The sequence below is a fragment of the Aspergillus costaricaensis genome (genome assembly GCF_003184835.1).
Source record: "Aspergillus costaricaensis CBS 115574 unplaced genomic scaffold BO79scaffold_3, whole genome shotgun sequence".
NCBI classification, from domain to species: Eukaryota; Fungi; Ascomycota; class Eurotiomycetes; order Eurotiales; family Aspergillaceae; genus Aspergillus; species Aspergillus costaricensis.
In genome coordinates, this window is record NW_020291803.1 from 1041416 (window position 1) to 1066040 (window position 24625).

General features: G+C 51.6%; 9 protein-coding genes across 9 annotated transcripts; 5 read left to right on the forward strand and 4 right to left on the reverse strand.

Annotated features, from left to right (window-relative positions):
* Positions 1–2333: 2333 nt before the first annotated feature.
* On the forward strand, positions 2334–3787 carry BO79DRAFT_242792 (SUR7/PalI family protein; the record flags this gene model as incomplete). Its single annotated transcript, XM_025685231.1, has 3 exons — positions 2334–2944; positions 3019–3390; positions 3449–3787. The coding sequence occupies exons 1-3, from the start codon at positions 2825–2827 to the stop codon at positions 3785–3787; spliced, it is 831 nt and encodes a 276-aa protein (XP_025544077.1). The 5' UTR covers positions 2334–2824.
* Positions 3788–4886: 1099 nt separating this feature from the next.
* BO79DRAFT_206968 (mannitol-1-phosphate 5-dehydrogenase) lies at positions 4887–6617 on the forward strand. Its single transcript, XM_025682084.1, has one exon. The coding sequence runs from the start codon at positions 5192–5194 to the stop codon at positions 6356–6358; it is 1167 nt and encodes a 388-aa protein (XP_025544078.1). The 5' UTR covers positions 4887–5191; the 3' UTR covers positions 6359–6617.
* A 52-nt stretch (positions 6618–6669) lies between these two features.
* BO79DRAFT_284726 (enoyl-CoA hydratase/isomerase family protein) lies at positions 6670–7597 on the reverse strand (the record flags this gene model as incomplete). Its single annotated transcript, XM_025688282.1, has 2 exons — positions 6670–7277; positions 7369–7597. 2 exons carry the CDS (start codon positions 7595–7597, stop codon positions 6670–6672), a joined length of 837 nt encoding a protein of 278 aa, XP_025544079.1.
* A 351-nt stretch (positions 7598–7948) lies between these two features.
* On the reverse strand, positions 7949–10140 carry adaB (chromatin-binding transcription regulator ADA2). Its single transcript, XM_025688283.1, has 3 exons — positions 9726–10140; positions 8249–9649; positions 7949–8174 (listed from the first exon to the last, which is right to left on the reverse strand). Exons 1-3 carry the CDS (start codon positions 9816–9818, stop codon positions 8106–8108), a joined length of 1563 nt encoding a protein of 520 aa, XP_025544080.1. The 5' UTR covers positions 9819–10140; the 3' UTR covers positions 7949–8105.
* Positions 10141–10944: 804 nt separating this feature from the next.
* BO79DRAFT_44215 (serine/threonine-protein kinase) lies at positions 10945–13197 on the forward strand. Its single transcript, XM_025689258.1, has 5 exons — positions 10945–11073; positions 11153–11296; positions 11353–12504; positions 12554–12918; positions 12976–13197. Exons 1-5 carry the CDS (start codon positions 11046–11048, stop codon positions 13171–13173), a joined length of 1887 nt encoding a protein of 628 aa, XP_025544081.1. The 5' UTR covers positions 10945–11045; the 3' UTR covers positions 13174–13197.
* Positions 13198–13983: 786 nt separating this feature from the next.
* BO79DRAFT_206971 (coatomer subunit beta') lies at positions 13984–17439 on the reverse strand. Its single transcript, XM_025682085.1, has 6 exons — positions 17332–17439; positions 17152–17214; positions 17081–17102; positions 16991–17022; positions 15665–16933; positions 13984–15609 (listed from the first exon to the last, which is right to left on the reverse strand). Exons 1-6 carry the CDS (start codon positions 17347–17349, stop codon positions 14398–14400), a joined length of 2616 nt encoding a protein of 871 aa, XP_025544082.1. The 5' UTR covers positions 17350–17439; the 3' UTR covers positions 13984–14397.
* A 495-nt stretch (positions 17440–17934) lies between these two features.
* On the reverse strand, positions 17935–19098 carry BO79DRAFT_242797 (complex I NDUFA5 subunit family protein). Its single transcript, XM_025685232.1, has 3 exons — positions 18333–19098; positions 18166–18270; positions 17935–18107 (listed from the first exon to the last, which is right to left on the reverse strand). Exons 1-3 carry the CDS (start codon positions 18872–18874, stop codon positions 18041–18043), a joined length of 714 nt encoding a protein of 237 aa, XP_025544083.1. The 5' UTR covers positions 18875–19098; the 3' UTR covers positions 17935–18040.
* Positions 19099–19101: 3 nt separating this feature from the next.
* BO79DRAFT_187646 (putative disulfide isomerase) lies at positions 19102–22076 on the forward strand. The gene is made up of 4 exons (XM_025680554.1): positions 19102–19649; positions 19711–19792; positions 19862–21391; positions 21456–22076. Exons 1-4 carry the CDS (start codon positions 19429–19431, stop codon positions 21816–21818), a joined length of 2196 nt encoding a protein of 731 aa, XP_025544084.1. The 5' UTR covers positions 19102–19428; the 3' UTR covers positions 21819–22076.
* Positions 22077–22309: 233 nt separating this feature from the next.
* Positions 22310–23401, forward strand: BO79DRAFT_206974 (cytochrome b-c1 complex subunit 10). The gene is made up of 5 exons (XM_025682086.1): positions 22310–22392; positions 22572–22642; positions 22894–22947; positions 23028–23175; positions 23249–23401. The coding sequence occupies exons 1-5, from the start codon at positions 22390–22392 to the stop codon at positions 23255–23257; spliced, it is 285 nt and encodes a 94-aa protein (XP_025544085.1). The 5' UTR covers positions 22310–22389; the 3' UTR covers positions 23258–23401.
* The last annotated feature ends 1224 nt before the right edge of the window (positions 23402–24625 follow it).

A 24625-nucleotide genomic window follows, 5' to 3' on the forward strand; every position in this document is an offset into this window, starting at 1 on the left:
CATCCTCCATATTATATACTATCATTGTAGATGATCCTGGATTCTGTTATCACATTCAAAATTAGTAGTATCTTGTCACTGCACTGAATATGTCGTTACCGTCCTCCAGTCGCAGTGTGTGTTGCTTGAACAATTCAGATCCAGATGTATCAACTATCAGTTGAGTGGTCCATGTCTTTCCACCAGCACAGCTATTCGGAGAAAGTACAATCATCAGCTCTTCAGTCTCCCCAATCCTCCCACATCCATAATCATGAGACGATCTGTGTAAATATCCACGTCCGCCAATACGTAAAAAGAAACAAATAGGGATTAACAGTAACCAACAAGGTCCACATTGCCTAACGCCTGGGTTAACTGCAGTAAGTAAACATATCTAATCGGTATCAAATATTTTTTTCTGCTGTTGGTGCGCATCGTGGACTCGTAATGAATAGCTTATAAACTCGTCGACTACTGTGAACCTTTGCCCTGTATCCTGAAATGTATGGAGAGGTTTTTATAATTAGACTATGTATGTTATCAAGTCCATCTAAAATGTGGAGCTCGTCGACGCCGAGTTGAGTAGTCGCTCGTGAGTAGTCAACGTAAAATAGGGTTTTGTTCATTATTAGTATGGAACAATCCACTTTGGAAGACAATATTATATGGTGAATATTCGTATATGGAACTAGATGTTTCCTTACCATATATGTCATACTGGCTTTAAATAGGGAAGTAAGTAGTATCTCCTGCTGAATCAACAGCAGGTCTGTCGTCATTCTGAAGCGTAACCGTATATTTCGTCCTCAGGGTTGCTCTACTACTAGTAGTATGTCGCGTAGGCACTCGAGTACCATCATGCCATGAGAGAATGTATATACATGCGGTACGTACTTAGATCAATATGGCTGTTTGGCCACGGAAGAAGCACATTAGTCATTGTGGTTCAGTGATAGTATTTATCCCGTGTCATTAGCCTTGATGGTAGTAGATTTCAATGTGTTGATGCCTTATGATATAGCTTCTGGGGCTCTGCTTCGGATGGAGGAGTGTTTGGTATCAATGGATTACACTATCTGTGTTTATTGCGAGGCACAACAACCAGCATTCTATTTCGTAGTGGGCTTTGATATGAGTGCAGTACTATTATATATATCTTCTTTGGCTTGCATACATATGATGAAAGGACACTTAAGTTATTGATCAGAGAAGATGAGAGATGCGGATAGATGCGAAAGTAGAAGATTGAGATCAATGGGAAGTCTTAAATAGGGGGAAATAATCTCGTCCATGGGAATGGTGGCAAGTGACTTCCCAATGCCAATGGAAGAATAGTGAAGATCCCTGTTTGAGTGAAGTAGCTGGGAAATACTATTGTCAATCTCTGATGCATTAAAAATAGCTTTTTTTCATGGCATGAGTGTTTTCATGACTAACCATTATCTACTATCTGAGTTCAATCAACGGCTGATACATTCCCCAAAATAGCAAATTTAGGTTAACTTGGAGAAAGTCAAGATCTGGGTTGGGGCCACCTGATCGCGAAAGGAATGCGGATGCTCATGGGGAAGTTTTAAAACCTCCTTGACTCAAGCGCTGCTACCTAAACATAGTTTAGTGAAGCACCAGCAGAGACTAGTAGCTCTGTAGTGCGTATGAAGTAAACTTTGCAGACGGGCATCAAGCAAAGGCCTATTTGACTGGCCGAGATTTGAACTACTGCCTCAGATAGTATACTGCTATATTAAGAAGGTGGTGAGCATTAAACATAGGGCTTTGTCTCATAGAAAGCAGACCTATCTTTTGAAATTGGCAGATAATGTAGCATGAGCAAAGTCTGGTATAGAGAGAGCCTAATTGGTGTAGCAGTAATGTCCTTATTTTATTCAAATGTCCAACTGCAGCTATTCGTAGGGCGTCATACTTGAAAAATGTGGCATATACCATTAGTTATTCTTAGAACTATAGTCTGCTGAACATCAAGAGCCAAGACTTCTCTTGGGTTGACTGAGATTTCTTTGTGATACGAAATGAGGTGGTTGTTGGTGGGAGGTTCGATTCTACGTTTGGTCTGAAGATAGCAAAGTGCGTATCTACAGAAAAATGGATCAAAGGTGACTTGTGCCACTGCCCGGTAGAATCACTGTGTGTGGAAACAAGTCTCGAAGAGATTCCTCCTAAGGCCACCCCTAGAGGCATAGGTTTTTGAAGTTGTTGAGGATGTAGTGTCACTACAGTGTCTCGAATTCCTACTTAGGTAAGATTGGCGTTCGGTGGGAAATACGATGAAGACTTTTCTAGGGTGACGACTTTTCCAAAAGGGCCATCTGTAGAATTTGTTCTTTCAGGGTGTCGAGTCCAAAGAACAACCGCCTTACGAACCAGAGTCTGCCAATTCAACAGCGTTGTTCAGGGAAGCAAATGACAAATCCAGGATCTGGACCTTTTTGATTCTTTCAGCTCGAATGTTCCCGGTAGGCGGGCATTCTTCAAGCGGGCGGTCCCTCAAGAATGAACATGCCAACCCTGATAAATTGAGCATGCACATTCCCAACGGCTCGCGTCGGCCAATTGGAATCTCTGGCAGTACCCGCGACCAATGCAGCTGGGGAACCGCCACGTGCTTGAAGGAGGAGAGGAAGTTGGGATCATTGCTGTCTCCCAAAGATGATGTATACCGGCCATCTCAAGGAATGATGAATGCACGGCGGTTGGGATCCTTTAAGTTATCGCTCATGTCGTCTACGAGCGGGCAATTCCCCTCATGGTTATCATGCTGCAATATTCATCAAATAAGCTTTGTCGCAAACAATTTTAGTAGAGAGGCAGATCATCTTTCACCATGGGTCGCTTGGTGAACTACTTCCCCACGATAACAGCGTTTATCGCTTTTATCCTCACTTTATTATGTCTCTTCGCGGGCACACAATTGACGGTGCTCCCAGGTGTCGATATATTCACGGTTAGTTTGAGCCCCGATCGACCTCTCTGGTTGCACGTTAGTGTCTAGTCAGTCAGCTGAGATACCTCGCATAGATTCTTTCTTCAGAACAGAGCCGGAATACGGGGATACATGACTTCTACTCCATTTATGTGATGTCGTATTGCGAAGGAGATCTCATGGCAGGCAACAGACGTTTTTCAAATTGCTCCAAAGCCACGTTGCCCTTTGCCTTTAATCCCTCCGTGGTGTTGTTGAATGAAACCGGTAACACCACTTCACTTTCGAACCTGGGATGGCCCGATGCCGTTACAGATGATTTCCATGCGTTCAGCATGACCAGCCGGAGTATAGGGATTTTTTACTGCATCGGAGCCGGGGCTGCAGGCTTGGCGATAGTGGGCAGATTGTATTGGCTGGTTCGGCGCGGACCACGGCAGTCCGTCATGGAATTAGCGGCATTACTGGTAAAGAGCCCTCCCCAGACATATGATTGGGATGATCCCAGCACTAACCACGTGCTAGCTGGGGTTTATCATGCTCGGAATCTCCTCGATTATTGCGACGGTTATCGCGTTTCAATTTGTCGATCTCGTCAATGACCATGGCCGCGATATGGGTGTGAGTGCCGAGTACGGACCCCAATTTTTGGGAATGACTTGGGCCGCCACTGGGTTGATGTTGACGGGAGGCATCACCAGTTTATTGACGGTGCTGGTCGACCGGAGCCGAGCAGAGACAGGCACCCTTGCAGGTGACTGTGATGATCAAGCTAAGTCCCTCATGCACTCGGACTATGAATCGGTCAAATCCAGTGCGGAACCATCTCCCGGGGTGGAGACGGAAAAGGAGGGAAATCAGTGATGGAAAGAAGAGGAATAGGGACTGTATTTGATGGAAAGGGTAGATAGTGCGGATAGAAATGAATCGAAATGCAAGGAATACATCCGGCCAGGCTATAGAACATGAAGCTATTGGGTTTGTCTTGGGGATAAGAGGGAGCCGGATATAAAGACCCACAGAAACCCCATGAAAGGGATTCTACGGCCGTCCATTGTTGATCGCATCCACTGGGGGTAACCGACGATAGTGTGGTACAGTGCAGCGTAGCGTTGCTTGAGGGGAAGAACCGGTCACGTCACCAGTGGAGTAGGTTTGGGCTCGGGTCGAATGACGAGGGCGCATGGCCTCTCTTGGCCCCTCCGGCGCTGCTCGTTCCCGGCATCGTCCAGCGCTAACAGTAGAATCTCTTTGAATTATCCATTCTATCGCTGGCCTGACACCAGCGGTGGGTCAACCCCTGGTGGATACTCGATTTGATTCCATGATGATGATGTTAACGACCGGTTGGACGATGATGATAGTCAGGGGAATGATGTAGGAGACCTGAGAACAGGACCAACAAGCAGCACCCACCAGCCAAGCCCATTATAGGTCAGCGGTCGAAGTATAGGTACACAATGTTCAGGGAAGATGACTTGTTAGGAAGACAGACGGATTAGAACCGGCTGGGATGAGAATCTGTGACATGACTTACAGTAGCACCAGTAGTCGTACGTAGACTATAGTTAGTCGATGGCCATGCGGGCTAACGGGCCAACGAGCCATTAGTTTATCGCGTCGTCAACCTCACGATGGCACAGTCGCACATGCGACAAGGACAGGATTGTCTGTGGGTGCGGAATCAACCGGGACCATGACAGTGGCCGTGTCTGATTGGGATAGAAGCAAAGTAAGGGGAGGAGGCGTGCAGGGCTTGAAAATGCCCGCATGGCCAATCCGCTTTGGGCCTGCGTCATCGCCGCTCATTGGAACGGCCGGCTCTGGTCCTGTTTGGAAGGGCTTGGATTGGGCCTCATCGTGATCCATTAAGTCATAGTCAGTTAGTCTAGTTCACTTTTACTTGGATCATAGTCACTGCGTGTGTCTTTTTCCCCCACTTACTGGAATTGGCCCGAACATCGTGAAAAAAAGTCTTGGTTTCATTCACCGTTGCACTTTCCCGTTGTTTCCATCGTGACTGCCTCATTCACTCTTATTTCGCTCATTATACTTTATATACCCCTCCATTCCCCCCTCTTCTTCTCTCCATCCTCTCCTCTTCAATTCTCAACCTTCCTTTGTCTTCAACACCACTCTTCTCTTCGCGATATCAAATCACCTTTCATACTACTACTGATCAACTTCTTCACTTGATCAGTCTTCCAATTACTCTTATCTCAACCTCAACCTCAACCTCCCTTCTACTAAGTCATACTTTACTACATCATGGGAAAGAAGGCTATTCAGTTCGGCGGTGGTAACATCGGCCGTGGCTTCGTCGCCGAGTTCCTCCACAAGGCGGACTACGAAGTAGTCTTCGTCGATGTCATGGACAAGATGGTCGAGGCTCTGCAGCAGAACAAGTCGTACAATGTGACTGAGGTCAGTGAGGAGGGTGAGCACACCACCACCATCACCAACTACCGTGCCATCAACTCCAAGACCCATGAGAGCGACGTCATCCAAGAGATTGCTACAGCTGATGTCGTGACCTGTGCTGTGGGCCCCAACATTCTCAAGTTCATCGCCCCTGTCATTGCCAAGGGTATCGATGCTCGCACAGAGTCTAAGCCTGTCGCTGTTATTGCCTGTGAGAATGCCATTGGTGCTACCGACACCCTGCACGGCTTCATCAAGCAGCACACCAGCCAGGACCGCGTTGAGTCCCTGTACGACCGGGCCCAGTTTGCCAACTCTGCCATTGACCGCATCGTCCCTCAGCAAGCTCCCAACAGTGGCCTCGATGTCCGCATTGAGAAGTTCTACGAATGGGCTGTCGAGAAGACACCCTTTGGCTCTGTTGGCCACCCAGACATTCCTGCCATCCACTGGGTCGACAATCTGGAGCCATACATTGAGCGCAAATTGTTCACTGTCAACACCGGACATGCTACTACCGCCTACTTTGGTCACTTCCGGGGCAAGAAAATGATTGCCGACGCTCTGGAGGACAAGGAGATCCGTGGACTTGTTCACAAGGTTCTTGAGGAGACTGCCTCACTCATCGTGGCCAAGCACGACATCTCAGAGGAGGAGCAGAAGGAGTACGTCGATAAGATCGTCAGCCGCATCTCCAACCCTTATCTGGAGGACAATGTCGAACGCGTGGGTCGTGCTCCCCTGCGCAAGCTGTCTCGCAAGGAGCGTTTCATTGGACCGGCTTCACAGCTCGCCGAGCGCGGCATGAAGTATGACTCTTTGATGGACGCTGTCGAGATGGCTCTGCGCTTCCAGAACGTGCCTGGTGACGACGAGAGTGCCGAGCTCGCCAACATCCTTCAAGAACAGTCGGCGGAAGATGCCACCAGCAACCTCACCGGCCTGGAAGAGAAACACCCTCTGTATCCTGCCGTGCTGGAGCGGGTGCGCAAGGTGCAGCAGGGGACGAAGTAAAGGCATTGCTGTTGTTGCACACTGTCTTCTTTAATGTTCACGATTACGATTACGAAAACTGCGAAAGCATTCCGAGTCGATCACCTGCATGTACAACTGGCCACACCGCAGGACGGTGACAGGCCATCTGGGATACGGCGAACACTGGTCGGCGCGGATATGGAGCATGGGTATGGAAACGGATTAGCATAGTCATAACATGATAATGATGTACATAGTTGCAGGCAACTAGCACGAATACTACATGACTGAACATGAACCTATGCCAGGTCTCTCATAAACAGTAGCCGATATAAGTCTTAACCTATTATTTACAACTTACTATCCCTCCAGACGGGCTTCCTCTTTTCCACAAACGCCCTCAAACCCTCCCTGATATTCTCCCCCTGATTCAACTTGTCCGACCACCCCTCCATCAACAACCCCGTCGCCTCCTCAACCCCAATCCCCTCCCACCCCAACTTGACTCCCTCCCGACTAACCAACACCGCATCAGGACTATTCCCCGCAATCTGCACCGCAACCTCCACCGCCCTCTCCACCACCCCTTTCCCACCATCATCACCAACAACCTCATTCACAATCCCCCACCTCTCCGCCTCCTCCGCAGGCACCTTCCTCCCCGTCAACGCCATCTCCATCGCCCTCTGTCGTCCCACGATCCTCCCCAACCGCGGCAACGCCCCCGCCCACGCTACCACCCCACGCTGCACCTCCGGCAACCCGAAATACGCTTTAGAAGAAGCGATCACCATGTCGGCGTTGAGCACCATCTCGCATCCACCCCCCAGGCAGAGCCCGTTCACCGCGCAGATGATAGGCTTTTTGCCGCTCCGTCGGGAGAGGCCCCCGAAGCCGCTGGGGGGCATGGCTGGGGTGGTGGTGGATGAGGAGGGGGTTTGGACGGTGGAGTCCCATTCTGTGTTTATATATGAGTATCATGAGTATTATGTTGAGGGGGAGATGTAGTGGAGGATTGAGGGGGATATGGGGTTAGGGGGGGGTATTACCTTTGAGGTCTGCGCCCGCGCAAAACGCCCTCCCGGAGCCGGTCAATATGCCTACTCTTATTGAGGGCTCATTGTCCATCCAGGTCCAGATGGCGTGGAGGTCGTGGTGGCCCGCGGTGGAAATGCTGTTTAATGCTTTGGGTCGGGAGAGAGTGACTAGGAGGACGTGTGGGTGGGGGAGGGAGAGGGTTATTGTGTTTGAAGGGGGGGTGGGGAGGGTTGGTGCCATTTTCTTTTTTTTTTATTTCCTTCTTTTGGATGTTAAATGGATTTGGGTATGGTGAGGGGGATGGGTTTAAGGTAGGTGGAATTGGATGGAGAAGGGAGAGTGGTGTTGTTATAAAGGTGTTTGATTGATTGATTACGGGTCTTTAAATGATGCCGAGGTTCGGTCGGATGTTATACTAAGGTAAGCTGGTTAGTGGTTAGATTGGAATGCGGAGAAGACGGACTTTTGCCGCTAGACTGGTTCTGTGGTTAGTCGGTGGGTATCGGTTCCGATTATTGTCTCTTGTTTTATGGTCGACTGTAGTAGCTACATGGAAGTCTCAAAGAATATAATAAAGTCTGTTCACTTTATAGTTAATTGAAGGATTAATATTTGTCCCTTGTATAGATAAACTATATGTCCATCTACTTAATCACTTAATCAAACCCGTAAATCGTATCATCTACCTCACAACGCCGCAACTCCTTACACAGAACCACGTGGTATCCTGCTCATGCAAATCAGACGCTCAGCTCTTGTTGATCCAGCCGCTGTGTACCATGAAATCGTAGATCCGACTCGTCTTGGTACTGTCGACCTGTAGAGTTCTTTGTCAGTATTCCATTTCACTCTTTTTTTGCTGGCAGAGGAGAAAGAGGGTGGGAGGGCTACCTTGCAAATAGCTCGCGCGTCCTTCTTCTTTAAACTGCCGCCCTGCTTCATCGCCTCTTTCAATAACGTCTCCTTAATTACTAGGTACGGCTTGGGCTGCATGTGCAACACATTGCACACCTCGACCTCCTCCTTGGTCAGCAGGTGCAGATCCGGTGCTCCCTCGTTCTCCAGCTTCCACGGAATCACTCCATTCAGTGGCTGGATCACAAACTTGGTCTTCACTGGCTGCGGCGTGCTGATCCCGTCGCCATTGGTGGCGGCAAACGCCCGATCAAAATCATTCATCGGCGGGTTGACAGGCTCTGGTGCCTTAGGCGCCCCGGACGCCTTTTGTAGCCGGAGAGGAAGCTCTGGGGTCGTCAGCTGGCTGGCAGCGGACGGCTGTTCTGGTTGCTGCGACTGCTTTGTCGGTCGCGTGCTGGCGAACCGATCAAACGAGCCCTGCGGCACCATCCGCTGTGCCCGCTGTTGCTTCTCCTGTTCGTATTTCTCTCCACCTTTAAGATCACCAATGCCCATCTGGCGCCACTCCTGGAGCTGCGTGATGGCTAGCCGCAGGTTGTGCTCGTACTCGAGACCCTTGTTAAACTCTTCAAAATCATCGTGGTTCATCATCCGGGCAAACGGCTTCGCCTTGTTCAGCAAGTCGCGCTCCTCTTTCGTGCGCTTCTTCTCCAGTGCCGTGTTCTTGCGGTACTCGAGGAGGTTGTGCTCGAAGAGGATCTTCTTGCGCTCCGTGCGCGCCGTAAGCCGCGAGTTATAGATATCCACCACGGTCATCTTCAATTCCATCTCCGCGTCTGTCTCGCCATTCGCCGTCTCGCCCGCGCCAGGCTCAAATGTCATGTGCTGCACCGCTTCCTCGGCTTCGTTCATGAACTCTGTCTCAAACTCCAATCGACCCGGCATGTAGCCCTGCACTTCGTGACAAGCCGGTACACTGGCAGTAGGCTTCTGCTTCGGTGTTGTAGGTGGAGCTGCCTTGGCCGCCTCTTTGCGCTCTTCAATGCGGCGTTTCTTCCGCGCCTGGAATTCTTCCTTCGAAATGGCCTCCGAAAGGCGCTTGTCGTCCGGATCGGCGCGTTCCGGTAACGGGAAGTTCGGGCTATCGATATAGGCGCTGATGTAGTGGTCGCGAACCTCCTCCTTGGTGCGGTAACCACCAATGTGGTCTGCAATGTCCGCCCATGATCCCAGTCCGTAGATCTCGGCGCCTTCCAGCAGCAGGAGCTCCTCGTCCGCACCCCAGTCCTCCTCGAAAATCGGGACCGAGTTCTGTTCGATCACCTGGAATGGATGCGTGGACGGGTCATGGTTCTTGGATTTCTCTCCGGCAGCGAAGCAGGGGACGCAGAGATCGTATTCGTGGCAGGCGGGATGGGCGCAAGATACGCGAACCTAGTAAGAGACCGATAAATTAGGTTTAAGGCCGACAAGAGGCGAAGATTTTTAAAACACGGATCGCAGACTGTACCGTTGAAGTCACATCAACCGAGCAGATATCACAGTGATACTTGGTGCCCGCTTCAGTGCCGCGCGAGGCGGTCTTCTTCCGTATTACACCCATCGGTCGCGGGTCCCTTTCATCCTCCAATGTTCCCGGATCCGTTTCGACCACACCGACACGCCCTCCAGTGAAATGAGAGGGCAATTTGGAACTAATGAGGAAAGAGTGATGCGCGTCGGGTATGAAGGTGATGGTCCGGAGAACGACGGTAGCGCAAAGGGATGTACGTCTCCGCAGTCGATGAGCGGGGGGGAAATGCCGGGGAAACTAGGGTGGAGTAACCTTGAGGGCTCAACGTCAGGTTGGTCCCAAAAAAGTCGATCCAGCACAGACAAGAACCGTAATACCAACAAGGTTTCTGGGGGTGGCTGAAGGGATTGTGATAGTAGCAGTTTGTAGTGAACAGGAGACTGGTCGCGTATCGGCGGACGGACGATTCGAGGTTCTGGGGGGGTGGGCGGTGGCTAAGCTCTGAGGCTAGTGCACTTGGTGGTTACTTTATCGGGACTAGACTACGATCTGGGAATGCACCGCCTCAGGGTGACAAAGATTCATGCCCCAGGCACACATTCAGGCAACGGGGTTCCTGGACCAATGAAGGACGGAGTGGCGGCGACTTATTCTATTCAGAGTTCAGCCTCGCTCAGTCCCTTTCCCACCTTCAATCATTCACCCCCTCTTCCCTTTCTCCTCCCCCCCCCCCCCCCCCCCCTCCTCCCCCCATTTCCCAATTCTTTCCCCCCCAAATTCGCCTTATCAACTGTCTCTCCCTAAAAAAGTCACTTTCCGGGTCGATCCTCCTTCTCGTCGTTGCATCGTGTCCCCGACCCTGGTTCTACTTCCATCATCATTTCGTTTGTTCTTCAAGCGTCTTGTACAGTTTGCGGGTGTTCCCCTGTTCCCGCCCCGATCGGTGGTTCCTGAAACTACTACTACTACTACTACTACTACTACTACTACTACTACTTACTTGCCCTCGCCCTCCTCATTCCTCTCTCCCTCCCTCTCTTCTCCTCTCTCGTTTTTCTGTGTCGCTGACTGACCGCTGTGGCTGTGGCGGTTCTGCATATTATCACTGCACTTGACTGGTCTGGCTCGTTTTGCCCTTCTTCTCTGCCAGGCCTCCGACCCAGTTGTTGGCCTCCTATTCCTCTCTCCTTTTTCTCTTCCTTAAAACCGTCGGAAGACTGTTCAAATTGATCCTCTCTTTTCCTGTTTCCTTCCTCTCCCTCTTCTCCCTTTCTCCAAACATATACACACCCTGGATTCGCTTGTTAGAACATCCCTATGACAATGTCGTGGAAACTCACTAGAAGTATGTGCGATGTTTATGCCCGGTTGTGTTTCCTTTGTCCCGGCATATCGGATGCTAATGAATTAATTCCCTCATACAGAACTAAAGGAGACGCACTTGGCTCCTTTGACCCAAACATTCACCCGATCCTCCTCCACATCCACCATCAAAGGTGATTCTGGCGAAGAGACCCCCGTTGTTTCGCAAACCCCCAGTATCTCCACAACAAACTCCAATGGAATCAGTATGTTGTTCCTCTTCTCTTCAATTCTCTGCCGACCGTCTAACACTCTCTTAAAGATGCCTCGGAGTCGCTCGTCTCCCCGCCCGTGGCCCCTGTCAAGCCCGGAATCCTGATCGTCACCCTCCACGAAGGTCGAGGCTTCTCTCTTTCCCCCCACTACCAACAGATCTTCAACTCCCATTTCCAGAGCAGCGGTTCCTATGGCATGCGTCCAAGCTCTTCGTCATCCCACTCTGCACACGGACAGGCCGCCTCCTACGTCCCCAGCGGTCGCCCGCAATCCACCAGCGGAGGTATCAATGCCGCTCCGACTTCCCACGGTCGCTATTCGACCAAGTACCTCCCCTATGCCCTTCTGGATTTCGAAAAGAACCAAGTCTTCGTCGACGCCGTTTCTGGTTCCCCCGAAAACCCCCTGTGGGCTGGAGACAACACGGCTTATAAGTTTGATGTGTCGCGCAAGACGGAATTGAACGTTCAGTTGTATCTGCGGAACCCCACAGCTCGTCCTGGCGCTGGTCGCAGCGAGGATATCTTCCTCGGCGCCGTCAAGGTACATCCTCGTTTCGAAGAGGCTCAGCCCCATGCGGAAGACCCCAAGTCCAAGAAGACGCCGCAGGAGCGCCAGCTGGGCCAGCTGGGCGCCGAATGGCTGGATATGCAGTTCGGTACCGGTTCCATCAAGATTGGTGTCTCCTTCGTCGAGAACAAGCAGCGCAGCATGAAGCTGGAAGACTTCGAGTTGCTGAAGGTTGTGGGTAAGGGTAGTTTCGGCAAGGTCATGCAGGTCATGAAGAAGGATACGGGTCGGATTTACGCCCTCAAGACTATCCGCAAGGCGCACATCATCTCACGGTCGGAAGTCACCCACACCCTCGCCGAAAGATCCGTGCTCTCTCAAATCAACAACCCCTTCATCGTCCCTCTCAAGTTCTCCTTCCAGTCTCCGGAGAAACTGTACCTCGTCCTTGCTTTCGTCAACGGCGGTGAGTTGTTCCATCACCTTCAGCGTGAGCAGCGCTTCGATATCAACCGGGCCCGTTTTTACACTGCCGAGCTGCTCTGTGCGCTGGAGTGCCTGCACGGTTTCAAGGTCATCTACCGTGATCTCAAGCCTGAAAACATTCTTCTGGATTACACTGGCCACATTGCTCTGTGCGACTTTGGTCTGTGCAAGTTGGACATGAAGGATGAGGATCGCACAAACAGTAAGATTACCCCTGCTTCCAACCTGAATTCGTCTAACCTTCTACACAGCGTTCTGTGGTACCCCTGAATACCTCGCACCCGAGCTTTTGCTTGGAAACGGATACACAAAGACCGTTGACTGGTGGACGCTGGGTGTCCTCCTCTACGAGATGTTGACGGGTCTTCCCCCCTTCTACGACGAAAACACCAACGATATGTATCGGAAGATCCTTCAGGAGCCCCTGACTTTCCCCAGCACGGACATTGTTCCCCCGGCCGCTCGGGATCTGCTGAGCCGACTGCTTGATCGCGATCCTCAACGTCGGTTGGGAGCTAACGGCGCAGCGGAGATTAAGTCGCACCACTTCTTCGCTAACATCGATTGGCGCAAGCTTCTCCAGCGGAAGTACGAGCCCAGCTTCCGTCCGAACGTGGTATGTAAATTTTTGATGTGGCTAGCGTATTACGGTGATGATGACTAACCTTTGCAGATGGGCGCTCGCGATATCACCAACTTCGACCGGGAGTTCACCTCCGAAGCACCGCAAGATTCGTACGTGGACGGCCCTATGCTGTCACAGACTATGCAGCAACAATTCGAAGGCTGGTCTTACAACCGCCCGGTTGCCGGTCTCGGCGACGCCGGTGGCAGTGTCAAGGATCCCTCTTTTGGTAGCATCACCGAGTAAAAAGCTGATATATCATCAATCGACTCACTTGAACACCATACGTCCCTTCAAGACATAAAGGGAAATTGTTTGAGACAATTCCTTGCTTTTTCACCTTTACTCGTGCATATTCTCTGCATAGCTCGAGCACTTGCTTCACTGCTGGTTCTCCCTGTTTTCCCCCTTAGCACAAGTGGTATATGGTATCTTTCTGTTGGAATCCATTCTCTGTGGCGGTGATCTCGGCTGAGCGCTTGTGTTTTTCTATCCTGGTTTGCATTCAAGATACAATTGAGGCGGGTCCCTTTCGTGCATTTCTCATTTACTGTCATTATCACACCTCTTTTGACTACCACATCATTTCACAAATTTGTCTCGGGCTTGCGTCAGTGATTTGCTTCCATTTTCGAACAACAGGCGGACGGCACAGGTAAAGCGAAAAGCCCCCACATTTTAGTCCTCTGCACAGGGCCTCTGTATGCCTGATGAACCGACCTCGTTCTGTTTCAGATCTGCTGGTCCGATCCTTTGCTGCTCCAGCGGAACACGGATCGCTCCTGGGGAAGCCAAATCCATTTGGGATCGATCTACATATGAAAGTACACATTTGAGCGGTCCTCGATTTAGACCATTTAGCTGTTCCTTCTCATGTTACTGTCGAAAATTTTTGTCTGGGTTCTGCTCTCTTTGCGCGCTGGGATGGACTAAACCAGTTGACGGTAAGGGTGTTTGTTGATTTGACATGGCTGGCTCATAGACAATGGGATTACTATCTACAACTGAATCTCGTCACACAAACAAATATAGTGTGGTAGCTTATACATCGTACGGTCCGAATCTCACCATACGCAGAACAAGGGGACACAACATTATGATCATCACTTCAAATCGTTAGAACAAGGGGTGATAGATACAGGTAGTAGAATAAAGAACTGAACCGAAGAAACATACAATGTTCAAATACAAAAGAGAAAAAAGGATGAACATAAGATTGAATCATGACGATAAACCAAGCAGATATAAGAAAAATAAAAGACAAAACATAGTTCTAGAAGGATGAATAAAGTTATGTAAAAAATGAGCAAGCAAGCTAGATAAGAGTAAGTAGGAGGGTTGTCAACGGTACATGGAAATCATTTTTCCTCTTCTCACTTCTCTTCTTCCCACTCCTGCGGAAATTAAAGGAAAAGCCTCGCACACACGCTCTCTCCTAATCCTTCCCCCACCTTGTACAACCATCGTCAATCATGCCTCAGTTTCTTCTTCGGCCTCGTCCTCTTCCTCTTCGGCCTCGGCTTCGGCTTGAGCTTCCACCTCGGGCTCACCGTTACCTGCTGACACGGCATTGCCGTCCTCGTCGGCGTGCACGTCGATCAGAGACTCTGAGGAGGGGGGCTCAGGAACAACTCCCTCCTTCTCTAGACGGAGGTACTCGTCCCACTCCGGGAAGAGGTCATCGTCCGCGGCGAGGTCAGGGCAGCCCGGGGGGATACCGATGAGACGGGCGATCTTGGTCTTGCCGGAGCCCTCGAGAGACTCTTTCCATTGTGCGACGAGAGCAGGGGCACGGGAAGGCTTGTAGGTCTGTGCGAAGAGAACGGATTCGGCCAGACGGTTGGTACGCACCAGGAGGTCGATGCAGCCGTCAACGTCGCCGAGGGACCAGAAGGTTGAGAAGGCGACGTTGTGGAGGCCGGCTTCCGAGGCTTGCTCAGCCAGCTGACGGAGACCGTCCTTGTTGCCGCTGGCAGTGTGCAGAAGGAGGAGAGAGCCGACGTCCTTGGCGTTGGTGAAGCATTCTTGGGCCAAGGCCAGGTTCCATCCTGCCAAGGCGGCATCTCCGACCGTCTTCCACTTGTGCTCGTTGTTGGCTTCACGGGCAATTTCCAGGGCGATGTCGAGGTTGCTGAGCCCGAGTGCCAGCTCGAACCGGTGCTCTTGGTCGGTTGCGACTTCAAGGGCCATTTCCTTGTAGCCTTGGCCTTCGAGGAATCGTGCAACCTTGTTCATCTGGTCTTGGGGAACGTCCTTGAGCAGCTCAGCTGCCATGTCCATATCACCACGCAGCACCACGGTCTGGTACTCGACCATGCTGAGGGAGAGACCGAAGGAGACGACGTTGACGTCCTTGTCGGCAAGGTACACTCTGCCATCGCGGGGCAGGTAGCCCAGAACGTACATGCCCTGGTCAAAGTGAGAGATGGTGTAGGTCTGGTCACCGACCAGGTAGTTCAGGCGGTTCGTCGAATTCGTGTAGATGAAGCAGTCTCCAACCCATTGACCTGTGCGGACAGACTCGTTGATGTCGGTGACAACTTCGAAGGCGGACTCCACTCCATCCTCGTCGGCTTCACCGGCGTTCAGACCGTTGACGTAGTTCTCCCTAGAGAAGCGGAGGACGTAGAAGGTATCCTCACAAGCCAGGGTCACCAGCTCGCCGGACTCGGACCAGTAGACCTATTCGAGGTGTGAGTGGAGGGTCGTCTTAACTTAGTCGTTGGTGGATACTTACAGCCTTGGGGTCGACTTCGATGCGGCGGACCAAGTTACCCGTCTCCCAGTCGAACATGCCAATACCTCCTTGTCCCTTAACACCAAGAAGCACACCATCGGTGAGACCCTCAGCCTGAAAGCCCACGTCCAGACCACCACTGACTTCCTTAAAGTTCTTGAAGATCTTGACGCTGGTCGTGGACTCCCGGATAGCGTAATCGTTGCTGTTGTCCTTGGAGCCCCATGCGAAGTCCAGGGCCTGTCCAAAAGCCTTGTTTCGCCAGGCAAGGGCAGTGTAGATGATGTACTCACCATCACCACATACCGAAACGAAACGGCCGTTGGGGGAATGAGACAGTGTCTGGGGATAGACCTCACAAGATCCCAGCTCCTTCGTGGGAAGAGACAGCGGTGCGCCGTCCTTGATGCTAGCATCACCACCCTTGATGACAGTGGAAACGACCTCGTTGTGCCTGGCCCAGATGATCTTTCCTGAGCCGTCCATGGAAACCGCCGGCTCCTCTCTGCCCATCTTCACAACTACTGCACCGTCGTCGAAACCCATCGCAACACCCTGTCTGCCACGCTGGTAAGCGATACACCAGGCACGCTCCAAGCCATAGCTTAGCGACTGCTCCAGCCTGTATGTGTTCGCATGCCAGAGCTTGATAGTGCCATCCTCCGATCCGGAAATGATAACCGGCAACTCCGGGTGGTAGCAGGCAAACGAAACGTTACTTGTGTGTCCTTCCAGGGTTGCAATGAGCGCCTTCGTCGTGTAATCCCAGATCTTGACAGTCCTGTCATCTGATGTCGTAAGAAGGTATGGCTTATCCGCTTGAGGGTAGTAATCGACATGGTTGACACCCTTGGTTTCATGGGCTTCCAGGGTGAAGTTGGCGTGAGGCGAGCCAAGGCTCCAGATCTTGACGGTGCGGTCCAAACAAGCGGAGGCGAAGGTGTTCGTATCCTTTGGGTTGATAGCAAGCCCCATCACGTAGTGGCTATGGCCCTCGTACACCTGGACACACTTCCAGCCCCTCTCCCAGTCCCAGAGCTTGATCGTCATATCATCAGACGCCGTAAGAACAAAAGGCTGGGTAGGGTGGACTGCGATGGAACGAATGTAATCCGGATGCGCCTCAAACGAGGCAATCTTCTCGGAGGTGTTGTAGTTGTAGACGCGAAGTTGAAAGTCATCGGAACCGCAGACAATCCAGTTCTTGCGAGCGATGAATCGACCGGCTCGTACAGGAACATCGGTGAGTTCGAAGGTTTTGATAATCGACTAGATAGTTCAGCAATCAGCAGTGCATCATAGCAATCCCATGTCTGCACAACTCACCTGAGTCTCGTAAGACCAGATGTATACATGGCCTATGTCGAATTAGCACATCACATTCGATAATTCCCTCCACTCGCTACCGTCACGCACCGCTATATAACGTTGTGAGGATCTGAAAGCCATTAGTATTGATCGACGGATTGCAGCGATTGAGTACTCACCCATGGCTCTGTGGGATGGAAGTCAATGCCCTTCACCCGCTCGGAGCGGGCGAACAGCTGTCTCTGTTAGGGCCACAACAACAGTCAGCATCCGTATAATTGTTTCCCAAGATTATATCCTCTGCACGCCACGGCCTCTTAGTGAACCAAGGGCTTTAGACCCCGCATTATAGCCCGTACCTTGACATCCAATTTCATGTTGTGTGGGGAAGGAGAGTCGCGACTATGTGCGGCGTCGGAGAACGGCCTGAGAGAAGGAGGGGAAACCAGGCCACGAGCCGCTCAAACAGCCAGCCCGTCTATGCAAAGAAGTCCCGAGAAGCAGGTAGATGAGAGCACAAAGAAAGAAGGAAAGTCCCCGACCGGAATGGCCAGCAAGGTCAACGAAGATGTTCAGGGACTGGCAGCGATGTGTCCACAAGGAGACGGAATCCCGCCAGCTATCTGGAACCGGCTAGCCATATGGGGCTCACCGCCTACGGTTTGTGATTCCATCTGAGCATCAAACATCAACCCTGCATCACTTCAAGACATAGATGCTTGTGGATGCCTTTCTGAATGTAGACTATCTGAAAAGGGAATTCCTGTGTGAAGATGCGACCATTTCAATCACCCTGTGGGGTGGATTGCAGTAGTCATCAACTAAAGCAATGAACTATACACATCACACGCATCACTTGCACCAGCTCCCTTGGTTCTTTTCTTCAAGTGGACATTTGTAACCAGATATAACGGAATTTATCACTACTTCTATGAATGTAACCCCATAAAAAAGAAATTGGCCTGGCATTGGCATCGAATTTTGTTTCACACAACCATAAGATAATAATTACAAGCAGATGGGGAATCTAGTTTCGGATCCTCCATTCATGAGAAAACCATTCTATGCTTACTCGGTCTTGCGCTCAAAGTAAGACCACTGACCGGGTCTGGGCTTCTCGGAAAGCTCCTCCCAACTAATCCAACGTTAGCATCTCTGGCTTCCATCGGAAACTTGTCAATGGCTCAACTTACGCGGAAGTCTTGTACAGCTCGTCAACAACCTTCAACTCGCCCTCAGCAACCTCAATGACCTCCTCAATCAGGCCAGCGCCAATCTGTCTCTCAATTTCGGCGATCCTAGAAGGATTGGTCAGCATCTCCACGGAACGGTAGTATAGCTCAGAGATTATGCCACATACTGCTCAGCCTCCAGGGCGGGCTCGTTCTCCCACTTCATCTGTGCAATGTAGAAGTCCGAGTCGGCAGTGGGCTTAGTAGAGTCCTCAATGGCCTGGTGCCACCGTGCTTCTTCCTCTGCCGTACGAGCGGGACCCTCGGTAGTAGGTTCGATGCTCTCTCCATCCCATTCCTGACCACGGGGGTTGTCGGTACCATCGTCACGCTGCCAGGCGGCATATGTACCGTCAGGACGGCGAAGAGAGGCAAAGCGCTCGGGCTCTTCAGCCACGGCCTTCTTCACACGCTCCAACCAAGCATCGAATCCGGGCGGCTTCGTGGACTCGACGATCTGCAGGCGGTGGCGGGTCAATGCTTCGGTAGACTGGCGGTAGACGGAGGACTCGGGGAAGGCCTTCAGCTTGTCCAGGGTGGACTTGTAGAGGAAGATCAAGGTCGGGCGAGGGCTAGGGTGAGTGACGAGGCCGGTCAAGCCGGTAGGAGCGAAAGGCTCCAAGTAGCGAGCCGGCTTCACACCGGCGAGCAACCGGAATGTAGACCTCATTATGACTGGAGGTTGTGTAATTGGGTATAAGGGTCGGGTGGTGACAGACCCAATGGCAGACGATAAGCGGGAATAGCGGCGCTGTCAGTCGTCAAGATACCACACTGGATCGGGATCGATGCGCGAAGGGTTGAGGTCCCGTGTCGGGGCGCGGAGAAACCGTGGCGCCGGGGGGACATTCTCCCTCAGTCTCTCCCTGCGGCTCTCGTGAGCACCTCACTTGGTCGGCTTATCGCTTTCTCTTGTAGGAGTGTTCTTCCTGCATTCTTTCTCTCAAAGAGCCTGCGGATCGCCTCCGCAGTAGTCTCTGAGCCTAGCTCACCTTTTTCTTCTTTTTTTACTCAGCATTTGTCTTGCTGATACCTCTTTCGCCCCCTCCAACAAGGGGTACATTCAAGCGTGTCCCTTAGCGATTCTAGACCGTCGTTAGTTCAATGTGCCACCTGTGACGCCCCGTCCTGACTTCTTCCACTACTCCTTCGACCCCCGAAATTCGATCGTCCCTCTTTATTCAGTCACACTTTTAAGGTCAAAGACCTTACGCTACAGCCAGCATGAGGGTCTCTTTGCTGGCGTGGTCCCTACTCTATCTTTTCTCGATTCCCGCCTTAGCCGCCCCCTCCGATAATGTCTCTCCTAGCCATCACCTCGTAAAGAGAGGCGACTCCGATGTGAAGTCGGAGGGCCAGTCGACTACCTTCAATGGTATTGAGGTCCCGCCTATGAAGGCTTTAACTCCCGACAACTTCGATGACACGATCAAGGACGGCTACTGGTATGTTGTCTCTTCATTCTACATCTACCGTTGGTCTTCCAGAAAGCTGACAAGAACCTAGGTTCGTCAAGCAATACTCTCCGTCCTGCCCACACTGCCAGAAGATTGCCCCTGCATGGCAGACGCTCTATGAATTCTACTACGTGAGTTAATCTCTCGCGCATTGAGTCAACATCGCTCCTTACCAGCAGCATCCACTAATGTCCCACTAGACCTCCGATCCTTTGTCCTCGTCGTCTTCCAAGTCATCCAACACCGATTCGCTGAACTCATTCCATGGCTTCTACAACTTCCATTTTGCCGAGATGAACTGTCTCGCGCATGGCGATCTTTGCCGGAAACTCGACGTCAAATACTTCCCCACCTTCGCGCTGTACCACAATGGTGAACTGGTTGAACAGTACACTGGAAAGAAGAGTATGGAAGGGATCAGCGAGTTCGTTGAGGAGAAGCTGGAACAGATCAAGCCTGGTTCGCGGCCTGCCCAGGGTCTCCACCTCCCCAAGCCTGGCGACAAAGGAGTGGATACTCAGGCTCAGCCCGAGGCGCCCGTCGCCAAAGATAAGGATCGTGAGGCGGGCACCAAGGCCGGAGAAAAGCACAACGAGCAGGCTGCACAGCTGGCCGAGGACGAGACACCCGCAGACAAGACGTCGTCCAAGCCCAAGCCTAAGCCTAAGCCGGCCCCAGCAAACCCCCAGGGTATCTCTGTCCCTCTCACCGCGGAGAGCTTCCAGAAGCTGGTCACCACTACTCAGGATCCTTGGTTCATCAAGTTCTACGCACCATGGTGCCACCACTGTCAAGCATTGGCTCCCAACTGGAGAGAAATGGCAAAGGAGATGCAGGGTGTTCTCAACGTGGGCGAAGTGAACTGCGATGCGGAATCCCGACTTTGCAAAGATGCCCGTGTCAGCGCCTTCCCGACGATGTATTTCTTCCGCGGCGGTGAGAGGGTCGAGTATACCGGTCTCCGTGGCCTCGGAGATTTGGTCAGCTACGCCAAGAAGGCTGTTGATGTTGGATCCGGTGTACAGGATGTCGATGCCACCACCTTCAAGGAGTTGGAGGAGAAAGAGGACGTCATCTTCCTGTACTTCTATGATCATGCGACCACCTCGGAAGATTTCGAAGCTCTCGAGCGCCTGACTCTTAGTTTGGTCGGCCATGCCCGGCTTGTCAAGACGAACAGTGCTGCTCTTGCGGAACGGTTCAAGATCTCGACCTGGCCACGCCTCCTTGTGTCCCGCGACGGTCGCCCCAGCTACTACAATGCGCTTGCTCCTAAGGATATGCGGGACTTCCGCCAGATTCTCAATTGGATGCGCACTGTGTGGCTGCCCATTGTTCCTGAGCTCACCGCCTCAAACGCACGGGAGATCATGGACGGCAAGTATGTGGTCCTTGGCATCCTGAGCCGGAAGCACTCGGACGAGTTCCTTCAATCGAAGCGAGAGCTCAAGAATGCCGCCCTTGAGTGGATGGACAAGCAGACGCAGTTGTTCCAGTTGGAGCGTGCTGAGCTGCGTGACGCTAAGCAGCTGCGGATCGAGGAAGCCGAAGACCGTAACGACCAGCGCGCCTTGCGGGCCGCCAAGAACATGCGCATTACCATCCGCGAAGATGACAAGAAGCAAGTCGGTTTCGCTTGGATTGATGGCGATTTCTGGGAACGGTGGCTGAGAACCACATACGGCATCGACGTCGAGAACGGTGAACGCGTGGTTATCAATGACCAGGATGTAAGTGACTACAACAGAATAGTAATCATCTGCTAGGACTTGAAGCTAATCTTTTCTTTTCTAGAACCGGCGCTACTGGGATACGTCTTCCAGCGGAGCTTCTATCATGGCTTCCCGGACCTCCATCCTTGAGACCATCCCCTTGGTCATCGCCAACCCACCGAAACTTACGCCCAAGTCCACAGTCGGTACCTTTGAGTCTGTCTTCTTCTTCACTCGGACTTTCATCAGCGGTCACCCGATCCTCTTCTTTATCATCCTGACGCTTTCGGTGGCTGGTGCTACAATTGTAGCCCGGGGAAGGAGTCTCAGACGCGGGGCTCGTGGCGGAATCCTCGGGGTTACTGGTAACACCGGTGGTGGTTTCTTCAACCTTGATGGAAAGGAAGGTCTTCTGAACGGTGGATCGACCGGCAAGGTTGATTGATCCCATAATATGGGCATTGTACAGTTACTTCTTTTATACCTTTTTCCACGCCCTAATTTCGTGTCTATTTTGGACGTTTACTGGGTTGCTATATGTTTACCAGGATCTCTAGGTTCTTCATATTGACGATTCTACTCTTATACTTTTGTCTGTTGTTTTGTCCCGAATGGTGTTAGAATATGGCGCTACTGTTGTACACAAATTCTTTTTAAAACTTTCCCTGTCTTCTAGTTGGCCATACGCAAACGAAAAAGTGTGCATAAGGTCTTCTGAATGAACTTTCCAACGGATGCTATGCTGCAGTAGAGGCCGAATGCTTCGACTCCCGCATTTCAATTGTAGACATAAATGATGGCATGAGCAGTGGAAATGCGCGGCCTCTGATTTGACCAATCAGAATGTCACGTGAATTCCAATTGCCGGTCGCTGATTGGCTATCGGAAGCCGCAAGCACTCAACGTCGCGGAGTCTCCCGGTTTTCGTCGACAGCCTCAGACTTCAAGTGCAGCTGCCGTCATCCTTTGCTGGAGCAATTGTCGTTGCCGGACGTGCTTCTATAGACCCAGTCAATATGGTATGTATTTCCCCAGAGTTTCTTCGTGTGGCCTTCATCCTGCCAGTGTTCTGTCGGGTTCTTTGAGCTTGCCCACTGTTCAACTGCGTCGGGAGCCGTTATCCATGTTACCATGATAGCGACTTGAACCCTGTTTGGGCACAACTGAACCAGTGCTGATCTCGTCTCCTCGCCGATAGGTTTTCTCTCAGACTCTCCGCCGCGCCGCCGCCCAGAGCGCCGGTGCCTACCGCTCTCCTTTCGCTCCCAAGTGAGAACCCCCGATATCCCATCTTCGGTCGACATACGAATACACAAGGTGTCCATGCTGGCTTGGGTTGGGTCAATGAGGCAGGGTTCCTGCTGCTAGCTCTGGGTACTGCGGGTTTTCTTATGCAAAGCTATCCATACTGCTGCCATACCCTGCCTCTGACGAGATCACAAGGTCCAGCTAGTAGAGGCACCAATCCAGCCAGGACTGCAAGTGGTGTATGGTAGCGACGTACTGACTGTGTGGAATAGGTACCACACTCCCCTTCACTTCCACGGCCTCACCACCGGCCTGGCTACTAAGTAGTAAGTTCCTCCTTAGGTTCCAAGACTACCCCTCGTCTTTGGCTTCCTGGCAGGCCAGCTTACACGTTGGGCACATCTAGCGCTACCATTGCTGGCACCTTCGGTGTTGCCGCCGGTACCTTCGCTCTCTTCTTCTTCGGCGAGATCCCCCGTGTTCGCCGCGACATCCTCCAGAAGGTTCCTTTCCTCGATGAGTACTTCGACCGCACGATCGCTCCCGAGGACAACGTAAGTGCCTTTCCTCATACCGCTTTAGTGGCACCAGCAATTGGGATTGAGAGCTATGCTAACAATTGTCTAGCCCTTCTAAATTGGTGCCGTATGGGATATGCTTTTCCGACCATCTATAAGAACCCACCCAGCGTGGATATGCCACCTAGCGGATGGATGGTGAAGAAAAGAGGGTGCTGTACGTGTAGAATAGCGATGAGTTTCTGATAGCACATAGACACTGGCTGCTTCATTCAATTTTCCAGTAACATTAAGACGCACTGTTTGTCTGTATCTACGTCAGACTGCCAATGGCTCTCCAGGGGCACAGGCATGCCTTGTAGCCTCAGGTTCCGAACATATCTCCCGTCCCAGGCACATTAGGCTTCTTCCTTTACTCCTCCCCCCAACCACAGCCTTGATATTCATTACGTCTACACATGCACAATTATGGGCCTATGGTCTGAGTTTGTACGTTAGCCTCAAGACTTCCGCCACTGGACCACTCAGGGCTAGTCATTCTATCTCTGGCGCCGGACTACAGGAACGCATTACAGCACCGTTCGAGTGCTACGCAGCCCAGTCTCAGGTCGACTATCGCTGATAAACTCCGAATAGTCACAATCTCAGTTCCTCAAGCCACCATGGACCTTCGCGAAAATGTATGAACGATGTGGCTTGAAAGGATTTGGAGGCTGCCATTCGCGAGAACTCCCTGGATGAAAGACCAGTGAGGAGACAGGTATCAAATGCAAGGTAATAGTGGCTCCCGTGGTGTCCATGCAAGTTGTATGCGGGGGCTGATACAGGAGTTTATGCTTCGTCTAGGGACCATCGACTAACACGCACTATGTAGACACACTATAGCTACGGTGAGACGCTGAAAATGAACGAAATAACCCCGCTACTCTCATAAAGGCAGGTATAGCCTGCCAAATCAGCGGAGAGCGACTCGTTTAATACCAGCCAATTGTTCTTTACATTGACAGGTCATAAATTCAGCCAGCTCCAGATGCTGCCGTCCGTCTTATCATCGACCCGTTAGAATTACTTTGATATTCGTTCGATGCTTATCATCCGGCAGTCAAAGCACCCAATAGCCAACCAGTTGCTTCCGATAAGCCCGAGTGGATGGATTCCCCAGCTTCTGGGTCATTGCTTTAGTGTCAAGTTCAAGGGGTTCTTCGAGTTTTGTCTTCGCTCGCGGCGCCTGAAGTTTCCCAGCCAAGTATGGTGCATGCCAAGCTTCAGGTCTCTGACCAGCAAGGAGCTGCATCCTATCTCGTCTCGTCTTTAGCGAGTCATCCTACTCGTTCCTGCTGGTTGACTGCGAGTGATGGCCTTTCCTTCCGGTCATCCAGTGAGATCGTGACCAGCTGCCAAGCGTATCATCGCTCGATCCCCGCTTCGCTTGCACCCAACTTCAGAGGTACGTGAGCTCCTTAAGGCGTTTATCGTGTTACGCCAG

Excerpts from the sequence above, each read along its gene's own strand:
- BO79DRAFT_206968 (XM_025682084.1), top strand. The coding sequence starts at position 5,192 with ATGGGAAAGAAGGCTATTCAGTTCGGCGGTGGTAACATCGGCCGTGGC.
- adaB (XM_025688283.1), bottom strand. The coding sequence starts at position 9,818 with ATGGGTGTAATACGGAAGAAGACCGCCTCGCGCGGCACTGAAGCGGGC. Across the intron at positions 9,650-9,725 it reads CGGTTGATGTGACTTCAACG|GTTCGCGTATCTTGCGCCCA; the intron begins GTACAGTCTGCG and ends GTCTCTTACTAG. Across the intron at positions 8,175-8,248 it reads ACGCGCGAGCTATTTGCAAG|GTCGACAGTACCAAGACGAG; the intron begins GTAGCCCTCCCA and ends AGAACTCTACAG.
- BO79DRAFT_44215 (XM_025689258.1), top strand. The coding sequence starts at position 11,046 with ATGACAATGTCGTGGAAACTCACTAGAA. Across the intron at positions 11,297-11,352 it reads AACAAACTCCAATGGAATCA|ATGCCTCGGAGTCGCTCGTC; the intron begins GTATGTTGTTCC and ends ACTCTCTTAAAG. Across the intron at positions 12,505-12,553 it reads GGATGAGGATCGCACAAACA|CGTTCTGTGGTACCCCTGAA; the intron begins GTAAGATTACCC and ends CCTTCTACACAG.
- BO79DRAFT_206971 (XM_025682085.1), bottom strand. Across the intron at positions 17,103-17,151 it reads TCCATCCCACAGAGCCATGG|ATCCTCACAACGTTATATAG; the intron begins GTGAGTACTCAA and ends AATGGCTTTCAG. Across the intron at positions 15,610-15,664 it reads TCGAAGTCGACCCCAAGGCT|GTCTACTGGTCCGAGTCCGG; the intron begins GTAAGTATCCAC and ends CACCTCGAATAG.
- BO79DRAFT_242797 (XM_025685232.1), bottom strand. The coding sequence starts at position 18,874 with ATGAGGTCTACATTCCGGTTGCTCGCCGGTGTGAAGCCGGCTCGCTAC. Across the intron at positions 18,271-18,332 it reads CCCGCCCTGGAGGCTGAGCA|GATCGCCGAAATTGAGAGAC; the intron begins GTATGTGGCATA and ends CAATCCTTCTAG. Across the intron at positions 18,108-18,165 it reads GAGCTGTACAAGACTTCCGC|TTGGGAGGAGCTTTCCGAGA; the intron begins GTAAGTTGAGCC and ends ACGTTGGATTAG.
- BO79DRAFT_187646 (XM_025680554.1), top strand. The coding sequence starts at position 19,429 with ATGAGGGTCTCTTTGCTGGCGTGGTCCCTACTCTATCTTTTCTCGATT. Across the intron at positions 19,793-19,861 it reads CGCTCTATGAATTCTACTAC|ACCTCCGATCCTTTGTCCTC; the intron begins GTGAGTTAATCT and ends ATGTCCCACTAG. Across the intron at positions 21,392-21,455 it reads TGGTTATCAATGACCAGGAT|AACCGGCGCTACTGGGATAC; the intron begins GTAAGTGACTAC and ends TTTCTTTTCTAG.
- BO79DRAFT_206974 (XM_025682086.1), top strand. Across the intron at positions 22,643-22,893 it reads CGCTCTCCTTTCGCTCCCAA|GTACCACACTCCCCTTCACT; the intron begins GTGAGAACCCCC and ends TGTGTGGAATAG. Across the intron at positions 22,948-23,027 it reads ACCGGCCTGGCTACTAAGTA|CGCTACCATTGCTGGCACCT; the intron begins GTAAGTTCCTCC and ends GGGCACATCTAG.